Source organism: Lepidochelys kempii, chromosome 9 (assembly GCF_965140285.1).
Source record: "Lepidochelys kempii isolate rLepKem1 chromosome 9, rLepKem1.hap1, whole genome shotgun sequence".
Classification (NCBI taxonomy): domain Eukaryota; kingdom Metazoa; phylum Chordata; order Testudines; family Cheloniidae; genus Lepidochelys; species Lepidochelys kempii.
The window spans coordinates 84514679-84542262 of NC_136388.1; the positions used below are offsets into that span (position 1 = coordinate 84514679).

The window sequence follows — 27584 nt, forward strand, 5'->3', positions numbered from 1 at the left end:
TGAATTACAACCCTGCAGATTTCAGGGAACTGGGGATCCAGGAACTACATGAACTTTCCTCTCCCTCTGCCTACAACTCCACCTGCTCTGGCTCCCCGGGGCTTAGTTCTGCTAGTGTCCAGACTCCTTCCCCAATCCAGACACTCCATCTACTGTCCCAGAGAGAGACTGCTTTTTTTCCCCTCTGTCCCAACTTGCCAATTTGTTCAGTGCCCCTGGCCTCTCTCTGATGTACTTCGTGAATCCTCCTGTCCCCTCCATCATGCACTTCCTGCGTCTCTGTTTGCTTGCCTGCTGGAATCCCTGGCCGTAGTTGTTTTTACTTCCGAGCCCACCTGTGGTATTCCTTATCTCCCTCTCACCACCACCCCCCACTTTATCCCTGCTACAAATGCTGACACTCCTCAAGTTCAATCTACCAACTTGAGTCAAGTTTTCTGCTTCCCTGGCCCCTTCTCCAAGCCCTGGCTCCTTGGTGAAAGCAGGGAGGATAGAACAAGTGCTAGAACCAGGTGATGTCTCAACCAATAGACTACAGTTTGAGAAGTGTTCAGTCTAGGCCATATGAATGTAATGCTCTAGCTTGTGGAAGCAGAAAGAATTGCAAAAATATTTAGATTTTGACATGTAAATTATTTTGCTCAAAGATGAACTAGGTTCAGTTTTCATTAAAACATGCCTTACCTGCATTAATACCTTCAATATCTTAAAATTTTTAAGAAATTTTTTAATCATTTATCCTTTTTTGCATTTGACTGTTATGTTCCATCATGGCTATGAGTAGACTAGAACAGCAATTCACAAACTTCATTCTGGCAACAAAATTACTACATGACCCTGGGGGTGGAGCCAGAGCCCCACTGCCCTGGGTACAGACGGAGCTTGGGCTTCAACTTCAGCCCGGCATCCCAGCAAGTCTAATGCTGGCCCTGGTGACCGCATTTTAATGGGGTTGTGACCCCCTTTGGGGTCCTGACCCACAGTTTGAGAACCGCTGGACTAGAAAATTCCAAGTCAATGTAATTTTCTGGCTCTCATGCATTGGCACAATGCTGTAATGTTTGGGGCTGCATTCACTGTAGGGGAAAGCTTAGATCCAAATTCTTTTTTTCATTAAATAAAAAAATTCTCCTGATCTTTATGTTTAACAAAAACTAATGTATGTTTAGGCCCTAAACTATTTGACATTATCCTATTAAATCAGATTATCTAAATGTTAATGTTTAAGAAGCTGAGTTCATTGTCACACATTGACTTAATATAATCTGTCCCACGTCCCCACAAATTGAGGTGAGTAAGACCAAGGCCCCAGTCCTATAGACACTTGTGCTTAACTTTGTGAACATCCGAGTATGTCCATTGACTTCAAATGGCCTGCACACACATGAGTGTATGCACAGGTCACCACTAAAGTGGTTTAGTGTTATTGGTAGGAGTCAGTAATCCATGTTTCCCCTGAGTGAGGCTTGCTTTAAAACAAAATAATTGAAGCTTAAATTTTCCTGGTATTCTTTGAAGTTTCTCAATGGTGAAAGTGGGACTGAGAGGTTTAGACCAACCTTACAAAATCTTACTGCTCACTTAATTAGAGTAGGGTTTTTTGAGAAGGGGGGGTGAATTAGCAAAATTGTTACACATGCACAGATTAAGATTTATGTTGAGCTCAGAAAAAAAAAAAAAGAGCTGGCTGCTGAATTAGACTGTTTACAGAGAAGATACCACTCTGGCCTTTGCACTACTGATTATCATCTTTCAGAAGCTAGGCTAGCCGCCAAGAAAGATTTGGCCATAGTGGAGAAAATTTCCTTTGTACAGGCTTATATTTTAAAATCTAGATAGCATCTGTCCTTAAATGCCTTTTGCCTGCCTTACGGGGGATTCTGTTAGTGCTCAGCTCTCAATTAAAAAAGAGCAAGGATTTTCTGTATGACTAGTATGAATGCGATATTATTCTTTGTTCTGTGGAGGTCTCATAAGAACTGGCCTTCTATAGCAAAGATGTCTGAGGGAAGATTTCTTTGCTTCTGGGGAGAGTCTTATGGAATATAAGCAAACATACAAAATGCATCATGTCAGCTAGCAAAAGATTTGCTTCTCTGGCTATTGAGTATTGTAGCTAGAGACTAGTCTAGTTTCCAGCATTTGTATCTGAATGACATGGGCCTTTCTACAGTAGACAAACAAATAGTAAAATAGGCTTCCAAATACTATGGCCAGTGCAAAAGCAGCTAATTTGTAGGCTTTGTTCAGTCTTGCAACAGAGAAATATTATGTTATTGAAATACCACTGACTATCAGTATTGTAACACTTGTAAGAATTCTGCAGTCACACATGCCTTTTCTTCCTCCCTAACACAGCCCGCTATTTGTAACGTGGAAGATTGGTCGAGATAAACGATTGCGTGGATGCATAGGTACTTTTTCAGCCATGAACCTGCATTCAGGACTCAGGGAGTACACACTTACTAGGTAAGAATTGTTCTTTGTTGTTTCAACTTCTGCACTTAAATATTTTAAATAGGGAAATCAAAACAGAACCTGAATTTTGTGATTTCTTTGTTTCTGAACTTGTCAGCCAAAATTTTTAACCCCTTTAACACCATCTAAATTTCTCTATGTGACCATTGGTACTGTGGTGTTAATAGCTTCAATTAAATCCATAGCTGGATTCTTGTCTAAAATATGGTTTTCCAGCAACTTACTGTAACTGACTCATAGTAGTTTCCCCCCAGTGGATAGACAACTTTTGATCTTAATAGTTAACTTGAGGGCAGAAGACCAGAAAGTCAGTTTTGGGGATTATCATATTCACGGGTCTAAAACAGCAGGTATTCTCACCTCTTCTCCATCGGGTGCTTCCAATCAGCTGCAGTTATTTTAATCCTACAAATTTCCATTACATGTTACTCTTCAGATACATCCCAGCCCCTGAGTGGGAAACTTCTGGACTAGGGAGGTAAGTGATAATTCTCACTTCCCTGTCAGCATAATCCTTTATTTTTGACCCACACCCAAAATCATTCACCTTAGTGTGTGTTTTCCTTTTGCATAGGGTGAAAAAAAAAAATCACTAGAGCTAGAAGTAGGCATTGTACTTGGTTTCCTCTGATTATTGTGATTTTAGGTTCTCTAAAGGGTGGGTGGGATTGCTGTTAAAATTTCTGTTACAATTCAATGTACTGCTTTGTAGTGCTTCAAAATGGAAAATATATTCTGGTGCATGTAGACTTCTAGGATGGTTACCATCCCATCCCTATTACTCGGTATTTCTAGACCACTTGCGTTTGGAGACTTGCTTCTAGTGCTGGATCTTCCTCTATTGTTAAAACCCCACACTGCTAATATTAACCGTTGACATAATGGAGTATAGTCATGTCTCTCTTGGTGAATGATTAAGCTAATAAAATCCTGAGGCTACTTCAGGCTTAGCAGGCAAATGCATGAAGCAGCTCAACTATTCATTTGCTTGGGTGCCTCAAACTTGGAGAAAACCTAGCTGTCTTCATTGTATCAGTTATAATACCTGGAACATCTCTGGCTATGCTTTGTTAAGACTCTGCAATCAAAAAAGATCAGTAAAACAAGACTTGTAAAATATATTATACATTATTAGTAGTAGTATTTTTATAACATTGTGCCTAGAGTTCTTAAGGAAGTTAAGGATCCATCATACTAGGAACTGTACAGACAGTGAAAAACTTCCAAAGCGCTTAAAGTCTAAAAGTCTGTTCTGCTGTTTTGGGTCAGGTATTGCAGGTTTGTGCAGAAAACCTCCATCAGAGGCTAGGATGAAGAAGTCAGAACAAAGAAGTGAAGTCTAATGGCAAACAATAAAACAGAGAAAATATGAGAAGGCACTTGGAATACTGTAAATGCTATGGAATTGGTAAACCTGTGGAAGTTGATGTGAAGAGGCCAGGTTATCTAATCTTAAGAGAATCCATGGAAGTGTGTTTAATACATGCAAGTTAACTGTAGTGTCAGTCAGTCTTTCATTGTCCAGGAGTTGCGTGGCACGGTACTCTTGTGTGATTTAGAAGATACTTGGAAGACCCTTATTACATCCCAAATTCTGAAGTTGGAAAGGGTAACAAAAATATGAAAAGTGGCACCTAACGTAAGGGCATTAAAATAGCTTAAATGCATCATTTAAATGGACAGCTAATGTGGAAAGTCACACTAAGCTATCCAGAAAGAGGTTTTAATAGGAAGATGCTATCAAGCTTGATCACAGGAGAATGCGATTACAGCTCAGTATTTTTCCACATGAAGGGAAACTTTATACCTCAAGACCTAAAAGCCAACCTATTTTGTAATACAGTGAGCATACTTAATTTTTACTACTTGTTTGAAAATCTTTACTGGTTTTTCTGGAATCCCCATTATTTTTACAGGAAGTCTCTCAAACTTACATTGGTTTTTAAACAGCTTTCAGTATGGTAGAAACATTATAGGTATGAGCACTGGGATTCTGAGTAAATTACAGGGTTTCTGAAATTTGATGGCATATATGTGCAGAGAGACTATTGATTTGCATTGGCTAGCATGAGATTGTGGTTGCGGTTGCGACTTTCTGTTCAGCATATGTTTAGAAAGAAGAAAAACTTTGAGTGGATTATCTGCATTTTCCAGACAAGTTTCTTTTATCTCCAAAAAGTGAAGGAAAGAGTGAAATTATCAGGGAAGCAGCTCTCAGCCTTTTACACAAGGAAACTTTCCAGAAAGAAACTCGGAGAACCAGATGAGAAGAGTCTCAAATGGCCATCAGCTTTTATGACTTGAGGCTTCACAAGCCCCACTAGGAGGGACTCGAAACTAGGATGTTCTAATTTGTTAAACAGTATGTGGGCTATGACGTTCTTGACTAAGATAAAAGAAAGTTCCCAAAAGCAAAGAAAAATTAGTGAAAATGCTTTGGAGGCAAACTAAACCACAGGGCAGACTGCTCATGAATGGGCCATCAGCACCCGAGAATGGAACTTTATCAAAATAGTCAAAGAACAAAGTTGCAAGCTAAGCTGCTCCTGACCTTGATCACATGTTGCCTTCAAGACATCTTATTCTGCTGTTTTAGAAAAATGGAAGCTCTTGCAAAAGATGCCTTCTTGATTCATTCTAAGCCTTTTAGTAACTTCCAGACTGTGGATTGACATGGATTTTTCAGAGCCCTTCAGCATCCACAGACCTTTCTAACTAAAGACTAAGGAAGCACTCTCATCAGATGATTGAAATCCTCTTAAAGGCTAGACTTACATTTTCAAAACTTGGAATTAGGAATTCCAAGGTACTCACCATACTAAGAGGCTAACTTTTCTAGTATGTCAGTTGGCTGTGGTTTCAAGGAGTGAGTTAGAACACCCTTGTGCTAATCAAGGTATAGTAGATTTCTTTCATATTGGGCTGAGATAAAGATGTCAGTAATATTAGGCACATCAGGATATCAGACTTCATTCGTTCTGCAGGTGATTGCAAATTCCCTCCACGCTTCCCAGTAATTTAAATTTCTTTTAAATAAAGTAAGGATAGTGGATCTGGCAATCCAAAATGAGTAGCTTTCTCTCCCACCCTACCCTTCTTGGAAGCCAAGCCCACAAGTCTGGAAACTATCTTTTACAGTCTTAGACCCCCCCCCAAAAAAAAAAAGTAGTAATATGATAGAAAATGAGTTGTTCTGCATTTTGAGCAATGTAGGTTATTAGTGGTATTGCCAGCATGCTCTGAACAGGAAATTTCTGATGTTGAATGACTCATTAATTGGATGCATCTGCCCAAGTCGTGAGGAAGGGATGAGAATACCCATAGTTTAAAAAGTTAGTAATGCATTTCTAATTAAATCTGTTTTGTAGAATTCAATTTTCTTTACAGATACATAAAACTGTGGGAGGCGGAAGGAAGGAAGTGAGTTATTGCAGGACTTCATGAGAGAAGTGGGTGGGCGAGGTTCTGTGGCCTGCAATGTGCAGGAGGTCAGACTAGATCAGCCGTTCTCAACCTATTTACCATCGTGGGCTGCATATGCAGCCCCCAATGTGTTATGTGGGCTGCATCCAATCCTACCAGCATAGCCCTGAGAATGTCACCTAGGCCACAACTCTGTGCTAATTGAGCCGCAAGCAGTCCACAGAGTGCAGGTTGAGAACCACTGTACTAGATGATCATGATGGTCCCTTCTGGCCTTTGAGTCTGAGTAAAAGTTTGAATGTAGTGATTGACATGAGTTTGCCAAAAAGCTAACTGGGTAAAAATAAATCTAACCTTTTTCAAAGGCATTGCAGTATTTAATATTATAGAATTTAAGAACTATACCATGGAAAAACAGTCCTTCAGACTGATTGTATGAACTGAGTATCCACCTGAACGTATAAAATAAATCAATCCAGATTATGAAAAATTACCTTGTGTTTTGCAGCTTCATCAAGAAAATACACTGAACTTGGAAGCAGGTTACTACAACATTTCAGAACAGGTTGACAAACTTTTTCATGTATTCTGTTCAGCAATAAGACTTAGGTTTTGGCAGTGAAGACTTACAGTTGAGGTGCTCAATAAAATAAATTTGTTTTTATTTGCTAGTAATCCTTTAGTTACCTGTTAACTTGGTTATAATTCACTGTATATTTCCCACTTGAGTCATACCATAGCTGAAAGGCAGATTAAGCTAGCAGAGTACAAAACAATTTCTTCTTGATCTAGCAGGAGCAGTGGCATAAAACTATAATGACATCAGTTTCACACTCACTGTTCCTCCAATGTGTATCATAACTTGGGTATATTCCTGGAAAGGCAACTAGTGAGGAGAGGCAGACAAAGGAAGGTTGATTCTGTGACAGAAGGGGAGAGAGAAGAGCAGTAAAAAAAAGTTGATTTTGGAAGCCCACAAACCTGAAGTGGACTGGCCTGGTGGGCTACAATCTGCACATCCGCATTGTAGTTTTTATGCCTTGTACCAGCAGGGACCTTGGAGCGCACACAGTGCACTTGTTCTCTGAATGAAAGGTGTATCTTACGTTCTCCACTAACCATCTCCAGCTGAGAGTAGTATCTGCTGGGTCTAGAGGAGGCATGTTCAACATTCAACATTCCTCCCCACAATGTTGTCTGTGGGAGGACAGGAATAAAAGGAGGGAGTTAGGACTCTAGCTAGAAAATGCAAGGAAGGGGGAAGTGCTACACAATTCTCTCCCCTTAAAACTTAAATTTTAGAGGAAGATACATTTGAGTTTTAGGACACCAGTAAAGTCACAATTGGCATACATCTCCCGATAGTTTAATTGATAATTAAAAAACAAAACACTAAATTCTTTTCTCCTTCATCCCTCCCGCCCCCCCCCCCCCACGAAAAATATCAGTTCTCTTCTCCCACTCTGACAGGGAACTAAACATTTGAGTGTATGAGCTATTTTTTCATATTACAAACACTTGGATGATTGATCACAGTGAATGGGGATTCAAGTTTCATAGATATATATTTGTGTTCTGCTCTTCTCCTCCCCCCAGTTGAACTTTAGCATTTTTTGTTTATATTTTAAGGTCAATATATAGATTAACATACAACTTCCATTACATCTCTTCAGTTCTTGGACCACCCTTCTTCACACTAACTCCACACGACCATTTCCATGTATTACTCCCTATGGCTTTATACATCTTTAATCTCTTTCACCACACCTAAGCTCCATGCTAGGTTCAGAGCTCTACCAGTCCACAACATAACTGATGAAACGATTAACACACAAAGGATAGCCAAGGTAGCTGTGACTGACTTCAGCTTACAGAGCTGAAATGAGTTTCATTCAGTGTCAACTTTTTTTGTTACTCCTGAGCAGTTTGAGCTCCATAGGGTTCATTTTTTCCTGCACAAAGCAGAGTTCATCATCTCTGCGTATTCTAGACCCTGCCAGTTCATGAAATGAAATCTGAGTTTCCAATTTAATGATTACATTTGAATAAAAGTGAATAAATGGGAGAGGAGTACTACAGGTTACTTTGTTAAGCATGGTCAGGAACGGGGCTCTTAAATTCATGACTTAAGCAGTTCTGACTGTTCCCAAAATAGTCTGCCATAGGCAAGCTAATTTTGAGTTCAATAGAAATTTGTTTAGGTTCACAGTATATACTGTAAACCAGCTTTTATCCCTTTCATGTTGGTTATGTTAATAGTTATGTAGTCTTTAAATGTAAAGATCTGTTGATGTTTTCTTCATAAATTATTGAAAGCAGTGTGCTTTATATAATCTGATGCTACATTCGTTCTTGCTTGTTCCTCCAAATTTATGTTGTGTTCCCTACTCTTAATTATCTTAAGTTAAACTACTTTGTGCATGTGAGATCTCTGTATAAGAGGGGAGTACCTGTTTTTGTTCAACATTTTTAATGAGTGTTTACTATCATTAAGTAGATGTAACAAAATTTATCATGTTCTATTAATATCTTGCTAGGGATTGCTACTGATTGTACAGAATGGTCAATACATTACTTAAACTATTCAAGGAAAATGAGGCCAGAGTATTGGCATGTTTGAGGCAGCAGGGCTTGCTTTACAAGACATTAGAAACATCAGTGAACACCTCCAGAGAGCTTTTATTGGCAAAGTAGGAAACCATTTGCTTCCTTTCAAAAACATAATTGGGTCTCACCACTTACACTAAAGTGTGAAGTGAAGCAGTGAGATTAGCACAGTTCTTTTTTTTTTTTAAATACCTAACACAACTACATTTAAGTAATGGTAAGGTCATAACTGACAAAACTATTGTTCTGGGACTGAAAGTATGTCTGTCTAGGCACAGACTATGATCTAGCAATTAGGCAAGTCCATATGTGCTCTGTAATACAGACATGCTGATCTGTGTGCAAGGCTGGCTTTACTGAGACTTGGCAATAACTCATGTTTCTAAAAATCTTTGAACCAAGAAATATTTTAGCTATGAACTTTATAAATAGGACCACTTCAAGACAAAAGTTTAGGCCTACCATATGTAGCTTGAATTCAGTTTAGTAATAAGTTGGATTGTGATATAAACCAACAGAACAAATATTTTAGATTTAAATAAGGCATAGAAACCTTAACTTATCCAACTGAGGCTAGTTATTGCATATGACTCAGTCTGTTCAATATGATTGTGTTACTACTATGGAATAGTGTGCACGCCACCATTTCCAAAAAATTGTTGCTCACATTAAACCATTATATATTTCCTCAGAAGGCAGAATTAAAGAATAAGCTGTCTTTAATAAAAGTAAAATGACTTTGCTTAAATTTTTAATTAAATGTTTGTCTATCAACGTTTCTAAAATAATGTAAGTGAAATCTTGGTGTGTGTCATTAAAGAGCAAACAATGCATGGGGTGTGGCACATCAAATAATTTAGTTGAGGGTCTCTTACACAGAGGCAAAATTGCTGCAAAAACCAAAGTGGCAGACATTAGTATTTGGATTAATACCTTGTTTGAATATGGGGGAAAATGCTTTTTCATCTCCTGAAGAAGCTGTAGCGTTCTTTTCACTGGGAGCTAAGGATTCTTGCACTTCTTGAGTGCCTTGAAGTTAGAGAGAATTTTGGGTAGGTAAAGTTAACATTGCTTTGCAAAGGCTTTCCTGTATCTCTTTTTAAAAAGATCTTTTACTTTTTCTTAATTTAAAAAGTAACTTTGCCATAGAGAAACAGAAAACTTACTGTAAAAATCTATTAAGAGCTCTTACTTTTTAAAAAGGGACTAAGGCGCAAGACAGTATAGACTCTAAGATTGGTTTGTTCATCCTGAGGAAGCCTGGCTAGACCCTTGTGCCTAAACAGTGGATGAAAGTCTTCTTGCAGGAAATCAAAGAAAAAACATTACAAATAAAAAGGATAATATTTAAATTATTTTGAATTTTACTGGAAAAGGAAGGAATAAAACCTTAAGTTTTTTGAGAAAACAGATCACTGTTCTACCATCCATACAGAGAACCAGACTACTTATGCATATAGGTATGTAAAGGCAAATATATTACTGACCTATGTGACAGACTTATTTGGAGAGTTCAATATTTTAAATGTCTAGAAAAGTGGAATTTTGCAATTGATATAAGTTATAGAAGTGGCTTGGTTCAATGTGTGGCCCAATGAAGATTTCTACTCATGTTTTCTCTTCACTAAATAATAATACACACATCAGGACAGTCAAAACCATCTTTTTTTCAGATGCAGCTCAGCATAACTATTAATCTCTCTCATCTGGTATGATTTTCTATAACTAAGGCAGTATTATCAATATTAGAGGGATTAAGAAGTTTTACTCTGACTTTAAGAATGATAGCTGAAATATAACAGACGTATGGAAAACAGGAATTGGAACCATGTGTGCTTATTATAGAATTCATGCTTACAGAAAAGTTGGAAGTACTTAGTGCTGATTGATTCTTATTTGTGCTGAGCAGTGATACGAGATGGTGTTGGAGTTCTCCATTGAATGTGTGTTCATGGGTAACTTGGGACATCCAGTGATCACTCAGTCTTTCCAGAGTGGTGTCTGGGAGGAGCTGTGCAGGTTGGGACTCCAGTCCTTTCCCATGATGCTTTTATGGCATTTCAAGTTCTTTCTATACAGTTTCCTTCCACCACACTATGAAGCTAGTGCATATCTTTTTGCTTCAAAGCCAGAAAGCCAATTGAGTTGGGACAATCTTTTGGCTCTGTCAGACATCCTAACCTAAGATTTTGGGGGGTTGGGAGGGGGTGAGAAGTTGAAACTTGAATTACTGGTTTCCAAGCGATTTTACTTCCCCCCCCGCCCCCCAGAGATGACTAAAACACTAAACTTCATCACAATAACTATCTCCCTTCAGTTGCCAAACTGGATCGCTGTTGCTAATCCATATTTTTCTCAAATAACTCACTTGAGCTTTGTGCCACTTAAAATTTCCTCAGATCTTTTGGAATGGGAGTTACTTTCAATGCAGAGTTTTCGTGGCTTGTTGATTTATAAAGCATTGTGAATGTATTTGGTGTTGTGCAATAGAACTGTGCCAGAGAAGTTCCCTATCCCATCACAGTCTAAGGGCAGGGGCTGGAAAATACAAGACATTACTATACATTGGCTTATGAAGCTAGTGGCATAAATGGAACTGGTCTCAAAGTAGCTGAGTGTAAGGATTTTTTGAATGAGACAGAAGGGTTTGGTGCATGTTGGGACACTGGTTTAATCTGGCTCTGGCACCAGAGTGGTTATTTGCTGCTTCTCATGGGAGTATTTATGCCTGTTTTTCAGCTTGTTCTCAGTGATTAAATGCCTGTCTCTTTAGAGGCACAGGAGGGGGAGTTGCCCCTCAACTTAGATGCTAGATGGAAAAAGAATGGATTGCACCAACTAAACAGTACTTATATGTGCTGAATATGAGGATGGTCTCTTGGTTGTTGCAATGTGATTTATATTTCGATTTTTAAGACAGACTGAGCTGGTGGAGATTCAGGATCAGTGGTTGTGTGCTGGGAGACCCAACTCAGTAATAAACTGAAAGGCTTGATTTGCTTTAGTGGGGTGTTTTATTTGAATTATACAGTTCTTCCATAACTTACCAGGGATGTAAGAGGAAGAGGATAAAGAAAGGGCTCTGAAAATTCCATGCAAGCCGTTAACAGTTCTAAACTTTGCTGCTTTGTGTAGAAGCGACTATGGAATAGGGAGCCTCTTAAATTTTTCTGTCTGTAAGCCCCTCCTCCATTTAGATTCTGCTTCTTCCTGACACTTGAGGTTGTAGGCAGAGGAAATGTCACAAACTGGGTGTGATGGACCAGGATCCAAAGGCCAGTGTTCTCGCTGTTCAGTAGGACTTTGTAGCCTGTGAAATTGGCTATGCTCCAATCAGAATAATGAGAATTAAAATACATGTGCTCATAACTTTGCTAGATTTTATACAGTGCTAACAGATGTAAACTGTTTCTCAAAGCTATTCATGTTGAGACTATGAATAGCAAAGCTACATCCACTTTAAAAGTTGGCTTCCTTTATAGAGCTGCACATTGAGGTAGCCGAAGAGCTCTTGGAAAGGGAAATGGTGTACCCAGCTCTGGGGGAGCTCAGGCTGCCTTAAAAATGTTAAGAACTGTATCAAAGCATCTAAAGCTTTAATAAATTCAGACTGAGCAGTCCGAAAATTTAATTTCACAGGCTTCTGTCCCTGCCCACCTTACCATACAAAGCATCAGCAGTTATGGTGAGCCTTTCATAGACTGGGAGTTCAGCTCAGATAGCCCCTGCTGAAATTGGAAATGTGATCTCTGAAGTTGTTTGAGTGATGGGCTCTTATATTTGTAAGTTTTAAAATCGGGCTACTTTTGTGTCAGAAATATAGCCAAGTTTTCAAACCTTTTCTAAATATTTTTTTTAAATTGAACCATTTTAGAATCACAGTTACGCTCCGAGTGGTCACTTGTCAGTCAACTTTGTTAAAGCACTCTTCTCCTTCACCCTTGAACAATCTTCCTAAAGGGTGTATATTTGCTGACATTGACAAAAAACTTTTGGTGGCGCTTACATATATTGTTGTATATTAAAAAATCCTGTTGATCTATTTTATAAACAGCAGTTTAATGTCTGATACTTTTGAGTCATAAATGACATTCCAATAGTACAATTGAGAAAACCTCTAATATCTTGTTTCCAATTTCTTAGAAACACATCAGAATCTACTTTTACAATGCAGTTTTCAACTTTTGAATGGTTGTTTTGTGTGTGAATGTTTAATTTCACTCTGTTCACTTCAAAATTTAGAAAAAGTATTTAAAAGTTAACTGTTTATGATCTAAGTGTAGTCTTTTAGATATATTTATTAATTCCACCTACACTGACTAGTTTACATTCTAGCCTTTAAGGAGACAAATTGAGAAAAATGGCAGAGGTACGCTCCAGTGTTTAAAAAATATACTTTTTAAACTTGCTTTTCAATTAACCCAGATTGGGAAAGCCCAATAGTTTAAACTCAAGTCTGCTATCTATAGGGCTGGTATAGTCCTTTATTTTTACTACAATTTACCAATAGCAAAAGAGTCTGTGGTCCCATACTTAATCTGGCAGGTTGAGAGGTACTAAATGTAAATAACTCCCACAAGAACTTTTGTATCTCTAACAGTTGTTAAAGAGCACTTTAACAATCATGAGTACAACTAATTGCTCCAGAGAGCTTATCCATCTGTCATACCCTGCTGTACCAGCTTCACTGGGAAGGGCCTTTGTGAAAACAGTAATTGCTAACATATCCTGTAATTCAGTGACTGAACCTAGATTTAAGCCAGGCTTCTCTTATCAGGGTGGAACTCGGACTTAATTCAAATGAACACTATTAAAACTTTCTTACATTTCATTCATTTTTCAGTTGAGTAGATATATTTTGTTCTGGATCTGGTTTGATTTAACAGGAGGAGAAGAGAAAAAGCACTTCTATAAACAGCATAACTTTTAATATGTACAATATTTAACTTCATGTACTTCCACAATATTGGAGGGTGAAATAGATCCTTAATTTTGGATATGACTTTTTTCCTCAAATCATTGGCTTATTTTCAGTTCAACTAATAGCCAAAAACAGAAGAAATGTGGTCAGACTGTGATTGGTCATTTGTCTGATTTAGCGACTTAAAAGAGACTAGTTTAAATTAGTTCATAACTGGGGATTTAGAGGTCTGAATTCTCTCTTTTTTTTTTTTAAGTTCACTGTGTTAAGATTTTTTCAAATCGCTTCAATTCTTATAGGAGACCAAAAAAAGTATTCTTCTGCTGTTTCTAGAGCAGCAGCTTGCAGACATTCTTACAGCAACCTGGATGGTATGATGCTGGTGCAAAAATCTAGTGAAAACACACACATACATTCCATCTTTATAAAACATAAGAAAAGGAGGCAACAGCCTTTTCACATGACAGCTATTTGGAAAGGATGTTACATTCTCAATCCTCCAAAAGGTTGTGATTGCTATCTTCGACGATGTATTTGTACACGTTCTGTTAAAGAATTGGCACTGCCCGTTATTTGTCCCCAGAAGTTCCTGCATAGTTTACAGGCTCAGCTGACTTCCCTTTTTCCTCTGCACTGAGGATGCATTCTCCAGTTCAGCTTCCTTCTCCACAAAGAAGCTTTTTTCTCTTGACCTAGACTGCTAATCTTTTACTGCAAAGACCAGCAGCTGTGCTTTGTCTGTGGAGGTCTCTGATCTGCATGCTGCCTCATTAGTTAGGGCAACCCCTCTGTTTGTGTTCTGCTTTCTCATTACTGAAGCAGTGACTTGTTTTCTCTTCCAGAAACTCTTACCAGGCTTGTGAAAGTTCACAAATGTGTGAAAATACATTTTGAAAACATGTAGGTTACCAAGGACTGTTCCAAACTCGTGTGTAGAAGGGATGAATTTCTGACATTCAGGGGGAGACCCTTTGGGGTTCTGCTTTTTAGAAAGTGGATGAAACCTATTTGTTGTTTTAAAATATAGAGTTTCAAAGCAGGTGGAATTATGGAATGAGAGATAATGGATATTACATCTATATTTTAAATATCTCAGAACAAGTATCAAAATTTTAGTGCTCAAATTTAGTGCTTTGATTTGAGATAAGTTAACTGAAAGTTTCCTTCAGTATAACCTCCAGAGCTAGAAAATTTTAATTGTACATGTCACAATTTGTGCAGTAATTGAAAGCTAAGTTACCATAAGAACTGACCAGACTCTCCCCTCCAAAAAAGTCACTTCATATTTTAGGGCTCAGTCATGCTCGACCAATTCATGCCTCTTATTCAGAAATGCCTGAAAATGGAGGTTTAAAAACCTCTAATTGAAGCCAGTATACCATATAATTTACTTAGTTTGATCAAATACATTTGTTAAATATACAATTTGAATTATAACCATGAAATTTCATAAATTGTACATTTCTCTTGTTTTTGTTAACTTCTTCCCCTTCCTGCCTATGCTTTTGCAGAGCATAGATAATGAGCCATTATTATTGTTTTGTGGTATGAGGTGTAGAAAATACCCAAACTCCCAAAACAGGTGTGCATGGAATTTAATTCTAACACTAGCAGAACACTTTATAAGCTGAAAAATCTAATATTGTGAAAAACATTGACTCAGTTCTTCTAGCTATAAACCAGTTGTTTTGTGTTTCAAATTGGCACTTTCTGAATTTTACCTGGCCCGCCCACTTCTGTATTGCCACATTTCATTCATACTAATTAATTGCACTCTAAATGTCTGTTGGGCTTTCAGATGGTTGAAGCCATATGCAATGGAGGAGCCGCTTTTTGTAACCTTGCAGAAAGCTTCTCTGTAACAGTAGCATCTAGTGGTAGAAAGACATATTTTACATTCAAGAAAGATGGGTAACCAACTCAAAAGTGTGTGTAGAAGAGTGAACTCACCACTCGCACACCGTCTCGTGGCTGGACATGTATGCAAGGCTCTCCTTCTCTAGCATGCCCTGCTGGCAGCTGTTCCAGCATTGTAGTGGTCTCTCTTCTCATGATTCAGTTCTCCAGCCAGGTCACTGTTAATCCCACCCCTTCCAGGATAAACAAAGTCCAATAAACTAAATGCAAATAATCACCCCCAGCTACGCTCACTGTTCTGCAGTCTCTTCATCCCATCCCAGGCTCTGCAATGTTGTCCTTTCACTCTTGTGCAGAGTAACACCTTCCAGAGTGTCCTCCTTGCATCAGTGTTTCTGTGCCATCTTTTCAAGTGGACCAGTAGAGGATCCCAGGCCCTGCCTCTTCTCTGGCTTCCAGTCTAGGAACCCTGTGGCAAGCAGCTAAGGGGTTTGCTCTCTTGAACTCTCTGCTATCTCCATGGACCACTTCCTACCTTGGTCTTCCTTCAGACCCTTGCCAAAAGCATCTCCCTGGACTTAGTGTACATCTGCCGCCTCTAGGCCGGTCTTCTGCGCGCTAATAACTACAGAAGGCCTGTGAAGTTCTTCCCTTCTTGGCTTGCAGCTTTTTTTCTCATCTGGGTTTTCCTCTCTTTATGCTCACCACCCAGCTCCTTTCACAGCTGGGTCTTATCTTCATTTGGGCCTGGCCCAGCCTCCAGGTGCTTTGATTGAGCTCTCCATCTCCAGTTAACCTTTTTAGTTCTACTGTGGGGAATATACCCAATCACAGTGAGGCTTCCTTGGGGCATTTACCTACTTCTGCTGAAGTCCAAGATAAAACTACCATGAATTTAGAGAGAACAGGATTGCACCATGTATTAAAATTTTGGTTTCACTTTTGTTTCAGGCAGCATGAGTTGGTATTACTTTGCTCCCTTTGAGCACAGCAAGTAAGATCAATATTTGGCGCATGGTCTTTCCCCTTGCACATGAAAGCCTAAATTCTAAAACTCTGTGAATGACACCAACAAACCCTATAACCACCTATGTATGTTTTAAATTGTAGGATGATGGTGAATTTATAAAAAAACCTCAAGCCTTTTGAATTGTCAAGCAAATTATGATTAATGTACAATTTTAAGAGTGCAGTATAGCATTGTTTTAATTGAAAAAATTATATTAGTACTACAATGCAGAATAGCTCTTATTAGAGGGACAGTACTGTACATAGTCAGTTTTATAAGTGAATTTCACAATCTAATTTGTATGCCACTGAAGACACAATATTAAGCTTGTGATAGCTTTAATTCAGATAAGATGTGCTGCTTAGATTCCAACACATCCTTACTAAGTAATTCATCAAGGGTGTAAGTGGTTAGCCAGGCGCCTTTTGTTGCTTTCATAAATTAACTAAACTACAAGCATTGCAAATTGCAGGTGGAAGAGAGAAACCCATAGAAATAGATCAATGTAACAGTTGTAGCTAGGATTTTTTAAAATCAGTAGAGAGGATTGCTGTAAAATGTGTTCCACAGACGTTCTTTTGTTTTGACTTTTTCATTTCCTCTCCTTAGGTGTAGGGTCCTGGGTGTCAAACTCAGTCAGTGGAGAACACCCGATTATACTTATTTGCTTGATTGTCAGACCAGGCCTACAAAGTTGGGAACGTACTTTTCCGCTAAATCTACCCCAGAATTTCCATAGTGACAAACGTTGCAGTGGAGGTGATTAAATATTTAGTTAGAAATAGTGGTGGTCCCCTTTCACAGTCCCTTTTTTTGTATGTACAGTTACTCATTTGGCATGCACAGTTTGTGGTAGTTGCATGCTCATTTGACCGGTTCCCAGCCAATGGGAGCTGGGGGGGCAGCGCCTATGGGTGAGAGCAGCATGCATGGGGCCTCCTCCCCACCCCCCGCCTACTAGCACTGTAATGTGGTGTCAGAACAGGCAGGGAGCCTGCCTTAGCCAGCCCGCCCACCACCCCCCCCCCCAGGCAGGAGCCGCCTGAGGTAAGCCTGTGCCCCAACCCCCAGATCTCAGCCCCTCCAAACCTGGAGCCCCCTCCTGCACCCCAAAGCCCTCATCCCTTGCCCCAGCCCAGAGCCCTCACCCCCCCCAACCCCAGCCCTGAACCCTCTCACACCCTGAACCCCCATCCCCGGCCCCACCCCAGAGCCCTCACCCCCTCCTGCACCGCAGCCCGCACTCCGAATCCCTCAGCCCCGCCCCCCAGCCTGGAGCCCCCTCCTGCATCCCAAACCCCTCATTCCTGGCCCCACCCCAGAGCCTGCACCCCCCAGTCCAGAGCCCATACCCCCTCCTGCACCCTAACCCCCTGCCCCAATCCAGAGCCCCATCCCACACCCTGAATGCCTAATCCCTGGCCCCAGCCCAGAGACTGTACCCCCTCCCACACCCCAATCTCAACCTGTAGCCCCCCTCTCACATTCCAAATCCCTTGGCCCCACTCTAAGCCTAGATCCCCCTCCTGCACCACAGAGCCCGCACCCCCAGCCGGAGCCCTCACCCCGTCCCGTACCCCAATCCCCTACCACAGCCCAGTGAAAGTGAGTGAGGGAGAGTGAGCCACCAAGGGAAGGGGAATGTAGTGGGCGGGCCCTCAGGGAACAGGCGGGGCTAAAGTGTTAGTTTTTGTGCAATTAGAAAGTTGTCAACCCTAATAAAGCCAACAAAAGCCATATGGTAAATTTTTAAGAATGGGATCAAATTTGGAATGGAGGCCTGGATTTGGATGTGCCCACTTGGCTTTCAGCATCCCTTTCACACCAACATTATCCTCACAGCATGGATGTTTTCATCCCATCCAGAGATAGAGAATTTACTTTGCTAACTTTATATAACTTGATTAAAAAGATGAATGAACGATTAGATGTAATATTTACAGTTACTGAACTTGAAGAAATTGTGATCACTTGCAAAGAGGCCATAAGGATTTTTAAATACTAAAGAATTTCTGTCTTCTGGATTTTTGATTACTTATTTTTTTATCTTTTTAATTAAAATTTAATTTAGTCTTTCAAATCTAAGTGGACTTTTTGCTTTTTAAAAGAACTCTGTTTAAGTGAACATTAAATGTGGTATATTTAACATTAAAGATATATTTAACTGGGGACTAATAGGTCATTCACTCCTAGTTGTTTAAGATTAATATACATTTTTTCTATTTCAAAGGTAAATGTTACAACTAGCCATTTTGAAGCATATAAGAAAAATAGAGCAATATGTAAAAGAGCTTGTCTCCTCTTGATAAATCTTGAAGAGAGGGATGTGGGTTTTTAAGGGAACTATGTTATATTACTCCCATTTGGAATAATTATTAATTATATAAAATATAATATAAATTATTAATTAAAATAAGAGATGAACAATTTATCCTTTCCAAATTGCTGGGGATTATCACTTCCATCATATTTGGTGTTGCAAATTCTGTAAATAGGATACAAACCTGATCGTATTAATAGTTTTTTTATATTGTCATGTTCATTAATCTGCTTGACTAGAAACCAAGAATATGACATTTAAGACGAGGTGGCTGAATTCAAACTACTAGAAGAATGAGGACATAGGCTTCTATGCAAGTGATTTGAGATTTGGAGGAAACATACTCCTAATTTAAGAAATTTGAGAAATTGGTTAAAAAAGCAAAAATGCCAAATTGATGTTTTGTCTCCATCACCTGGCTCTGGAAGTTGACATTGCCTGCTACACTGCACTAATTCAGGAAGGTTTAGTACTAACAGCATGAGCTCTGAACCAAATTGCAACAAGAGTATTCTAAAAAATTACCACTGTGGCTGCCAGTTACCAACACAACGTTCAGGAAATACAAGTGTTGTTCTTTCCCTGTCTGCCTCACAACTGTAAGGGTGGGTTCAGGAAGTGAAACGTCATTCACAGCTATTTTGTTTCCTGGAAATTTTGCAGTCTGCCCAAAAAGTAAGACAATGTAAACAAATTCTTTTCCTTGCATTCAAGTGATTTGATGATACATCTAAATTACTCTTTGCAGTTCATATTTATGTTGGCAAATTTCTGCTGGCAATAAATCAAGCCTCTGAGAGAATTGTCAAATGCGAGATTGGTAGATGCATAGATTCCAAGGCCAAAACGGCCCATATGGTGACCTCATTTCACCTCCTATATAACACAGGCCATAGAGATTTCCCAAAATCTTTTCTTTTGAACTAGAGTATTTCTTTTCTTTTTAATTCAATCTTGATTATAAAATTGCCATATATTCCAGCAGAGGTCAGACCAGTGCCAAATACAGAGATAAAATAATCTTGCTACACCTACTAGAGATTCCCTGTTTATTCATCCAAGAATCACATTAGTCCTTTTGGCCATTGCATTGCACTGGAAGCTCATGATTGTCCACCAGGACCCCCACATGTTTTTCCAGAGACACTGCTTCCCAGGATTTAGTGTCCCATCTTGTAAGTATGGCCAACATTCTTTGTTCCTAGATGTATACTTTTACATTTAGCCACATTAAAACACATATTGTTTGCTAGCTAACTTGTACCCAGCTTACAAAGTGATCCAAATCATTCTTTATCAATGGCCTGTCCTCTTCATTATTTACCATTCCCCCAGTCTTCAAGTAATCTGCAAATTTTGTGATGATTTTATGGTTTTGTCCAGGTCATTGATAAAAAAAAATTAAATAGTGTGGGGCCCAGAACCAATCCCTGCGGGACCCCATTAGAAGTACACCTGCTTGATAATGATTTCCTGTTTACATTTACATTTTGACACTTCTCAGACAGTTTTTAATCAATTTAATGTGTCCTATGTTAATCATCAGGCTGTCTGCTTTCCTACACAGAGAAAAATAGGAGAATCTTACAGGTGTAATATGCTTGTTCTCTAGAGTGCTGCACTCTTTGCACTGGGTCTTCTAATTTAAAAATTAGAAGCATTGTGTTATGTGGTGGAAGCTGCTTGTCTGTCTAGCTTTGCCAAGCTGAATGTCTGCTGGGAGGGGGTTCATTAAGAAGATATTGATGATCTGTGTGACAAGAATGTCCTAATTTCCTCTCTGTTAAAACTATGGGGAGTGGGGAGGATTAACATCAACCAACAATGGAAAAAAAAAAAAACCTTAATACACACCTGTGAAACTCATGACACCTTTTGTCACTCTTTACCTTCATGCATCTCCTGGCTCTCCAAAAGCCAAAAAGAATAGGTGTTTTGGACCAACTGGTGCACAAGGTCCGGGGCCCTTAAGCAATATATCTTTCCAGCAGTCCCCTTTCTTTTACACCAAGGTGTCTTCTGCTAGAGTATTTCTGCTAAATGCAACTCTGGTGGTATGGCACAGAGAATATCTTTTAGATAAATATGAAGCCACTAGGACTTCAAGGAGCCTTTAAAATGTCTAATGTACCTTCTTTGTGAAAAGGCGAACTATCTTGCAAAGTTGGGTCTTCAACAAATATTTCATAGGTTTCAGAGTAGCTGCCGTGTTAGTCTGTATCCGCAAAAAGAAAAGGAGTACTTGTGGCACCTTAGAGACTAACAAATTTATTTGAGCATAAAGCTTTTGTGAGCTACAGCTCACTTCATGCATCTGATGAAGTGAGCTGTAGCTCACGAAAGTTTATGCTCAAATAAATTTGTTAGTCTCTAAGGTGCCACAGGTACTCCTTTTCTTTTTGCAAATATTTCATAGACACTCTTGGGTACAGTATATATGAATTGCTGGCTACAGTGAGTGCCAAAACAGTTACCATAATTGGTCATAAATTTACTGTATTTGCCATATTTCCTATTCCAAATATAGGAAACACTGCTTATTGTAGCAAAATCAATTACTGCAGTTTGTTTTTAACAAGTGGCACCAATTTATAGAAAATTCCTTTTCTGAAATTGGATTAATCACATCTGAGTTAATCAGTCTTGATTTGATTAATCCTTTGGGAGCCGTACTGTTATGTTCTGCACAGCAGTAAAGGTGTAAGTATAGTTATTCCTGGGGGGAGAATTCATGTCCCCTGCAGATTTTTTTGCTTCCCCTCAGAAAACTGACTTTACAGGGAAGCAAAGGGCAGCTGCAAGAGCGGTCATGCACCCCTCCCTAGAAGTGCGGGTGTGTCATTTTGGGGTAGGAGTAGGGCTAGGGATGCCCTGGCTTGTGGCTCCTACCCTGCGCCAGGTTCAATTGCTAGTTCTGGCTGTGCGGGGGGCAGGGGAGGACGGGACTTCCTCTTCCCCTGCAAGGAGCTGCTGGGGCTGGGGCCAACTGAGACCCACCCCCAGAAACCTCCCTCGGCTGCAGGAAGCTCTGCACCCGCCCCCCAGCTTCCTGTCTCCCATCGCTCCTCAGCCGTGGGGGGGGAGGGTCACTGTATGGGTAGCAGCTATCCTGTCTGCCCATCTCCCATGGATCCAGATCACCTCCCACTGAGCCCTCTGTGCTTGCTCCCCACCTCAACAAGCCCCACCTCCCCTGCAACTGGACCCCCCCCCCCGACGAGTCCCCTGGACCCAGACCCCCCCTGCAGAGCTCTATTCCCCCTGTACCCAGAACCTCCCAGTGAGCCGCCTTCAGCCAGATTGCCTTACACAGAACCCTCTCACCCCACACTAAGCCCCTCCACGCTTGGATCCTGCCTGGCTGAACCTGCCTGACCCACACCTGGATCAGGGGGCCAGGCTGGGCATGCATACAAGACTGTGTTCCTCTAGCTTGCCTGCCCCTCCATGCCTGTGCCTAGCATGGAGGGGCAAGGCCTCAGGGTGTTTCTGGAACAGGCCTGGCCCTTGCACTGTGTCAGGGTTGGGTGCAGCCTCACCACCGAGTCCATGTCCGGAGTTGTGAAGGACTCAGGGCAATCTCCCACCTCTGTGCAACTCATGGCCTGTGATCCCCATTACCATGCTGGAGCTTCCACATTTATTTGTTGATAAATAAAATATATAGAATTTTAAAATATTGTATACAGATTTTTTTTGTGTGCAGAGTTTTTATTTTTTTGGCTCAGAATTCTCTCAGGATTAATACAGTGTAAAAGAATGGGTGTAATAGAATTAAAGAATAGGTTTTGGAAGTCCTGACATGTGAGTTCTATTCTTGATTCTGTCACTGACTCATTATATGCAAGCCATTTAAATTGCATGAGTCATTAACCTCTCTGTGCTTCATTTATCTTATCTGTAAAAGTACAATAATACTTGTATTGTCCCTCATCTTTGAATGTCTCCACTGCCTCTCCTTCCACTAAATCGTATTAAAATTTCTTGATCTAATTTCCAATAACCTGCAAAATTCTCTACTCATGGCTATAACCTATTTAAATATCTTCTAGAGATGCTAGTCTCAATGCCCAGTTTGTATAATTCTCCTATAAACCTCTACATGCCTTCATCTATGCCACGTATAAATACTGAATGCCTTCCCTGTCCTTATTCAGATTCCTTCTTAATATTTGGTGTTTCATTAATGCTCACAAGTGAATCATCAATATATCTTTTTAAAATAAGTCTTTTTTAATTGAATCACCAGGATAGTCATATGTCTACATCTGAGTAATATGTGATCTTATTGCTGTAATTCTCATATGTTTGTTACCCCTTCTTATCACATCTAACATTCTGTTGTAAATGTTTGGGATAAGTACTGTGTCAATCTTTGTACTATGAAATGCTGAGAGCATGCTTTTGGGTGCTGAAAATATCATGTCTACTTAACAGTGCTCCTGAAACTTAATGTTTTAACTTGCTTTGAAAGTACTACTCTATGTAAATTTAATTATGAGAAAAGGGAAGAAACTGGATTTCTTTAATGCAGAGAGATTAGCTTCTAGTTAATACAAGTTTTAAAAAATAACTTGCTACGTAAATATAATTTAATAAGATCAGTGACATTATATAAAATGTGTCGTCATCTTACACAATTCTGATACCAGGCTTAACTGACCATATTAATTGGTTCATCCCATGCTTTTTTGTGTCCTGAGGTCTCACCTTCATGCAGCCTTTTGGTATCAGTGGTTTTCTTGCTTTATCTATGGTGATGTTTTTGTTCTGCCATCAGCATCCCATGTCTGCTTTCTTGACCTGAACACTGATGGTAGTTTTTAGAGTAACAGCCGTGTTAGTCTGTATTCGCAAAAAGAAAAGGAGTACTTGTAGCACCTTAGAGACTAACCAATTTATTTGAGCATGAGCTTTCGTGAGCTACAGCTCACTTCATCGGATGTAAAGAGTTCATCTTGTGTAAAGAGTTGTCACTTTGGATGGGCTATCACCAGCAGGAGAGTGAATTTGTGTGGGGGGGTGGAGGGTGAGAAAACCTGGATTTGTGCTGGAAATGGCCCAACCTGATGATCACTTTAGATAAGCTATTACCAGCAGGACAGTGGGGTGGGAGGAGGTATTGGTTCATATTCTCTGTGTATATATAAAGTCTGCTGCAGTTTCCACGATATGCATCTGATGAAGTGAGTTGTAGCTCACGAAAGCTTATGTTCTAATAAATTGGTTAGTCTCTAAGGTGCCACAAGTACTCCTTTTCTTTCTGTGTATATATGAAGTCTGCTGCAGTTTCCACGGTATGCATCCGATGAAGTGAGCTGTAGCTCACGAAAGCTCATGCTCAAATAAATTGGTTAGTCTCTAAGGTGCCACAAGTCCTCCTTTTCTTTTTACTGATGGTAGTGTTTAGAATAATCAGCTTCTCTAAAAAAAATTCTGCTGTACTTCTTCTCTTCTTACTCTTTTACTGATATTCTGTTGAAATTAATGGAACATTAGGTAATATCAAGTTCATCCATACACATTGCAGATGTGTTCTGAAGGAAATATTTGGTTTAGATATCAGTCAGCAGTTTTAGTAAACTTTCAGTGGTTGCAAAAATGCCAGATTGGGAACATGGCAGTGTATCCTTTCCCAGGTTGCTCTTTGGCGCTCTGGGGCCAGGGGACGCTAGCCTTGGGCAGAGGCCAGCAGCCAGAGTGGAGGAGGACTAGGGGTGCTGGGCAGGGGCCAGCAGCCACAGTGGGGGCTGGGCTCTGGTGGGCACAGAAGGGGCGGGGCTGGAGGGCTAGCTTCCCCAAGTCACCACCTATGTGTAACTGAGATGAGAATCTGCTTCTTTTTTTTTTTTTTTTTTTTTTTTTTTTTAATTCTCTGATCCCGCTTTTAGTTGTGAGGGAGAAGGGAGAAATGAGCCTGGAGCATAAAAAGCACAGAAAGCCCCAATAAAAGTAGAACACTTTAGTTGTATTAGCAGCAAATTAGTTGTTCAAGTGATCTTTACTCTAGCAGTTTTTATAGAACTTCAAACGTTTTGCATGTAATGGCATCCATTCATATGTAAATAATGGCATATGGGCTGTGAAAGTGTGAACTGTTGTAGGCATATTTGTACTGAAGTGAAAGACATTCTCCATGCTAGGCATTTGCATGTACTTATGATTCATAATCAAATATTGCTGTAGTAGGTATCCTAATTCTTTTTTTCTTAGTTGTTTGCCTTTAAAAATCATTTACTTAGTAATGCTTACATTAAAATGCGATAAATACAGATGTAGAGAAAACCTTTCCAAATGAATTCTATTTGAATAAGAAGATACAGTTGCCTGCTAATGTTGTTGGATGCCAATTCCTGTAACAGACATTAACTTATTATAATTGATGGTTATTTAAACCTTCTGCAGAGAGGTTTTTGTTAATGAGCAAATATTTTTTTGACCTACTGTCAACTGTATGTAACGCATACAAACCTTATGATCATATAATTGCCTTGTTGTTTTTTCAGTAATTTGAATACTTCTCTCAGTATCTGACTTGGGCTATATCCACACTACCACGTATGTTGGCAAAACTTGTAACTCACGGATGTGAATATTCCACTCCCTGAGCGATACAGGTTACACTGACATAAGCGCTCGAGTGGATAGCGCTATGTCGGCGGGAGAACTTGTCCCACCGTCGTAGCTTCTGCTGCTCCCTGAGGTGGTTTTTTTATGCCAACGGAAGAGCTCTCCCATTGCCATAGAGCATCTTCGCCTGACATGTGGCAGCGGCTCAGTGCATCGGTACAACTGTGCTGATGCAGCACTGTAAGTACAGACATGACCTTACTTGGATGTTCTTTAAGGGTAGCTTTATATGGCAGGAAAAAACACCCTTTCGGCAGCAAGGTCCGGGCTTGTGCTACAGTGCTGAAAATAGACCCACCCTGCTCCCCAGCCTTCAGAGCCTGAAAGTCAGCACAGCTATTTTTAGCACTGTAGTGCAGGCCCCGCAAGCTGAGTCTGCAGACCTAGGCTCTGAGATTCACTGGGTTGTATGCTGGGATCTAACTGTCAGGGGTTTTTTTTGTCTCTGTTTGCCAAATCCATTAAACCCTAGAAATGATTGGCTTTACTCTCAAGATTTACTGGCAAAACCTGAATTTGTGATTCCCATTACTATCAACAATTATGAAAACCATGACTTAATGATCAATTTAAAGTTTTATTTCATAAATTGAAAGAAGACTCTCTAATTAGCTACCTAGTCTAAATTCCATTTATTTTCGCTCAAGTTATTATGATCACTTTCCTTCTCACATACAGTAGCTTAAAACACACTACCTTAGAAATGCTTTTGTAGTAAGCTGCAAACAAACTAATGTAAACAAATTTGTGAAGACAAATCTGACTAAGGCTCCTTGACCATAAGAATTGAAGTTATTACGTTGAGTTTTTCTTTGTTGGGAGGTGAGAGGGAACTTATTTTAGATAATTTAAGATAAAATCTTGGTTGCTGTCAAAGATCTTATTTTTCACTCCCTACCACCAAGTTAGCCTTTTTATGGCAGATACAATTGTATCTTTTATAGAATGTGTAGAGTTAGAGGGCTAGCAATCGTAGGCAGTCTAGTCCAGGAGAGAGACTTGTAGAGCACTGGGAATCTGTGCAACTGGGTTCTGTTCCATCCCGTACCACTGACTAGTTGTGTGCTTTGGGAAGTCACTTAACCTTGATTTGTCATTACAGGAGTGGTGGGCTTTCCCCTTTATGAGCAATTCCTTCATTTTAAATCTTTCCAACTATCAATAACACACTCCAAAATGTGCATTTCTAGTGTGTACTGTAGTTCTTTGGGCTATCTCCATGTGCCATTCAGCCTCGTATCTCAGAACACCTCACAAAACATGCACTCACTAACCAGAAATGCACTGCCTGTCACTTGTGACTGATTAAATATTTGTCATTAACAAAATTGCAATCCAATTACAACTGGACATATCCATTATTTCAAAGCAAGCATTTCCATATTCTAGTATGTGTTCCTTCATAAAGTCATACCAATCTTACCATAGAAATTACAGATGGAAAATACTTTAGTATTGCAGTTTGCTTTATCCATTCTGACAAATTATCCAAGTGGTGCGGCAGCTTTCCTTGGGGGAGATTTTACAATCCAATAATGCTCAGTATTAAGAAATATTACTGATAGCTTAATTTTTCTTTGCTAAATTTCATCCTATTAGTTATTCTTGGACTACCCTAAACAAGTCCTTTTTCTCTTTCCCATTTCTGTGATTATTTTTCATTCCCCCTCTTCCCTCCCCTTTGGGTACCCTTTAGCTATGTTTTCTATCCCTCTCCATATCCCAAATGTGAAGTGTGCTCCAGAATCTAGTATAAACCAAAGTCAGAAAAATGCATTTGAGAATTTATAAACCATTTTGAATTTTATTTGTGAAAAGCTGAGACTTGTGTAGCATGTCTTGTATGAATGAGAACTGACAGTAATGCTTAGTTTTTTCTTGATTGACAGTAACTTGAACTACCCTCAGTAGGACACCCAGGCTTGCATAGATGTGCTTTAAGTATGTTTGACTTGCAATACTCTTTTCTTGCTCCATAAATTATGCATTCATCACATTACACTGTGATTTGGTATTGCTTATGTATACCATTAAAACTTTTAATTTCAAGAGCAGCAGACTTCTTGCTGAAACATTGCCATCTCCTAGGTGAGTTTGAGCAACTTGAAGCAACTTGCTTTGCATTACTACTTTTCAGCTATTTGGTACGGCATGGCTTTTCTTGGTCAGCAGTAATGGATGTGAATGAGCTCTGGGGATTGAGGAAGTAAGGAGTAGTTAATTGGCAACTATTTTTTTAAATCGGTTTTTCTTTCCTCAGTAGTTCCTTTGTATTCCACCTTGTTTTTCCAACTTGATATTTTCCTCACTACCTCTAGTCAAGCTGTCATTCATCTAAA

At 39.6% G+C, this 27584-nt stretch overlaps 1 protein-coding gene across 7 annotated transcripts in view; it reads left to right on the forward strand.

The window, feature by feature from the left end:
• The window catches only part of AMMECR1 (AMMECR nuclear protein 1), a 184435-nt gene that overhangs the window by 86992 nt on the left and 69859 nt on the right, over positions 1-27584 (forward strand). For all 7 annotated transcript variants that reach the window (XR_012160969.2, XR_012160968.2, XR_012160967.2 and 4 more), the window contains exon 3: positions 2359-2469. Coding sequence is in view for 4 of the 7 variants with exons in the window: in XM_078854251.1 (XP_078710377.1) it covers positions 2359-2469 (111 nt within the window). In the remaining 3 variants the exon portion in view is untranslated. The remainder of the gene's footprint in view (positions 1-2358; positions 2470-27584) is intronic.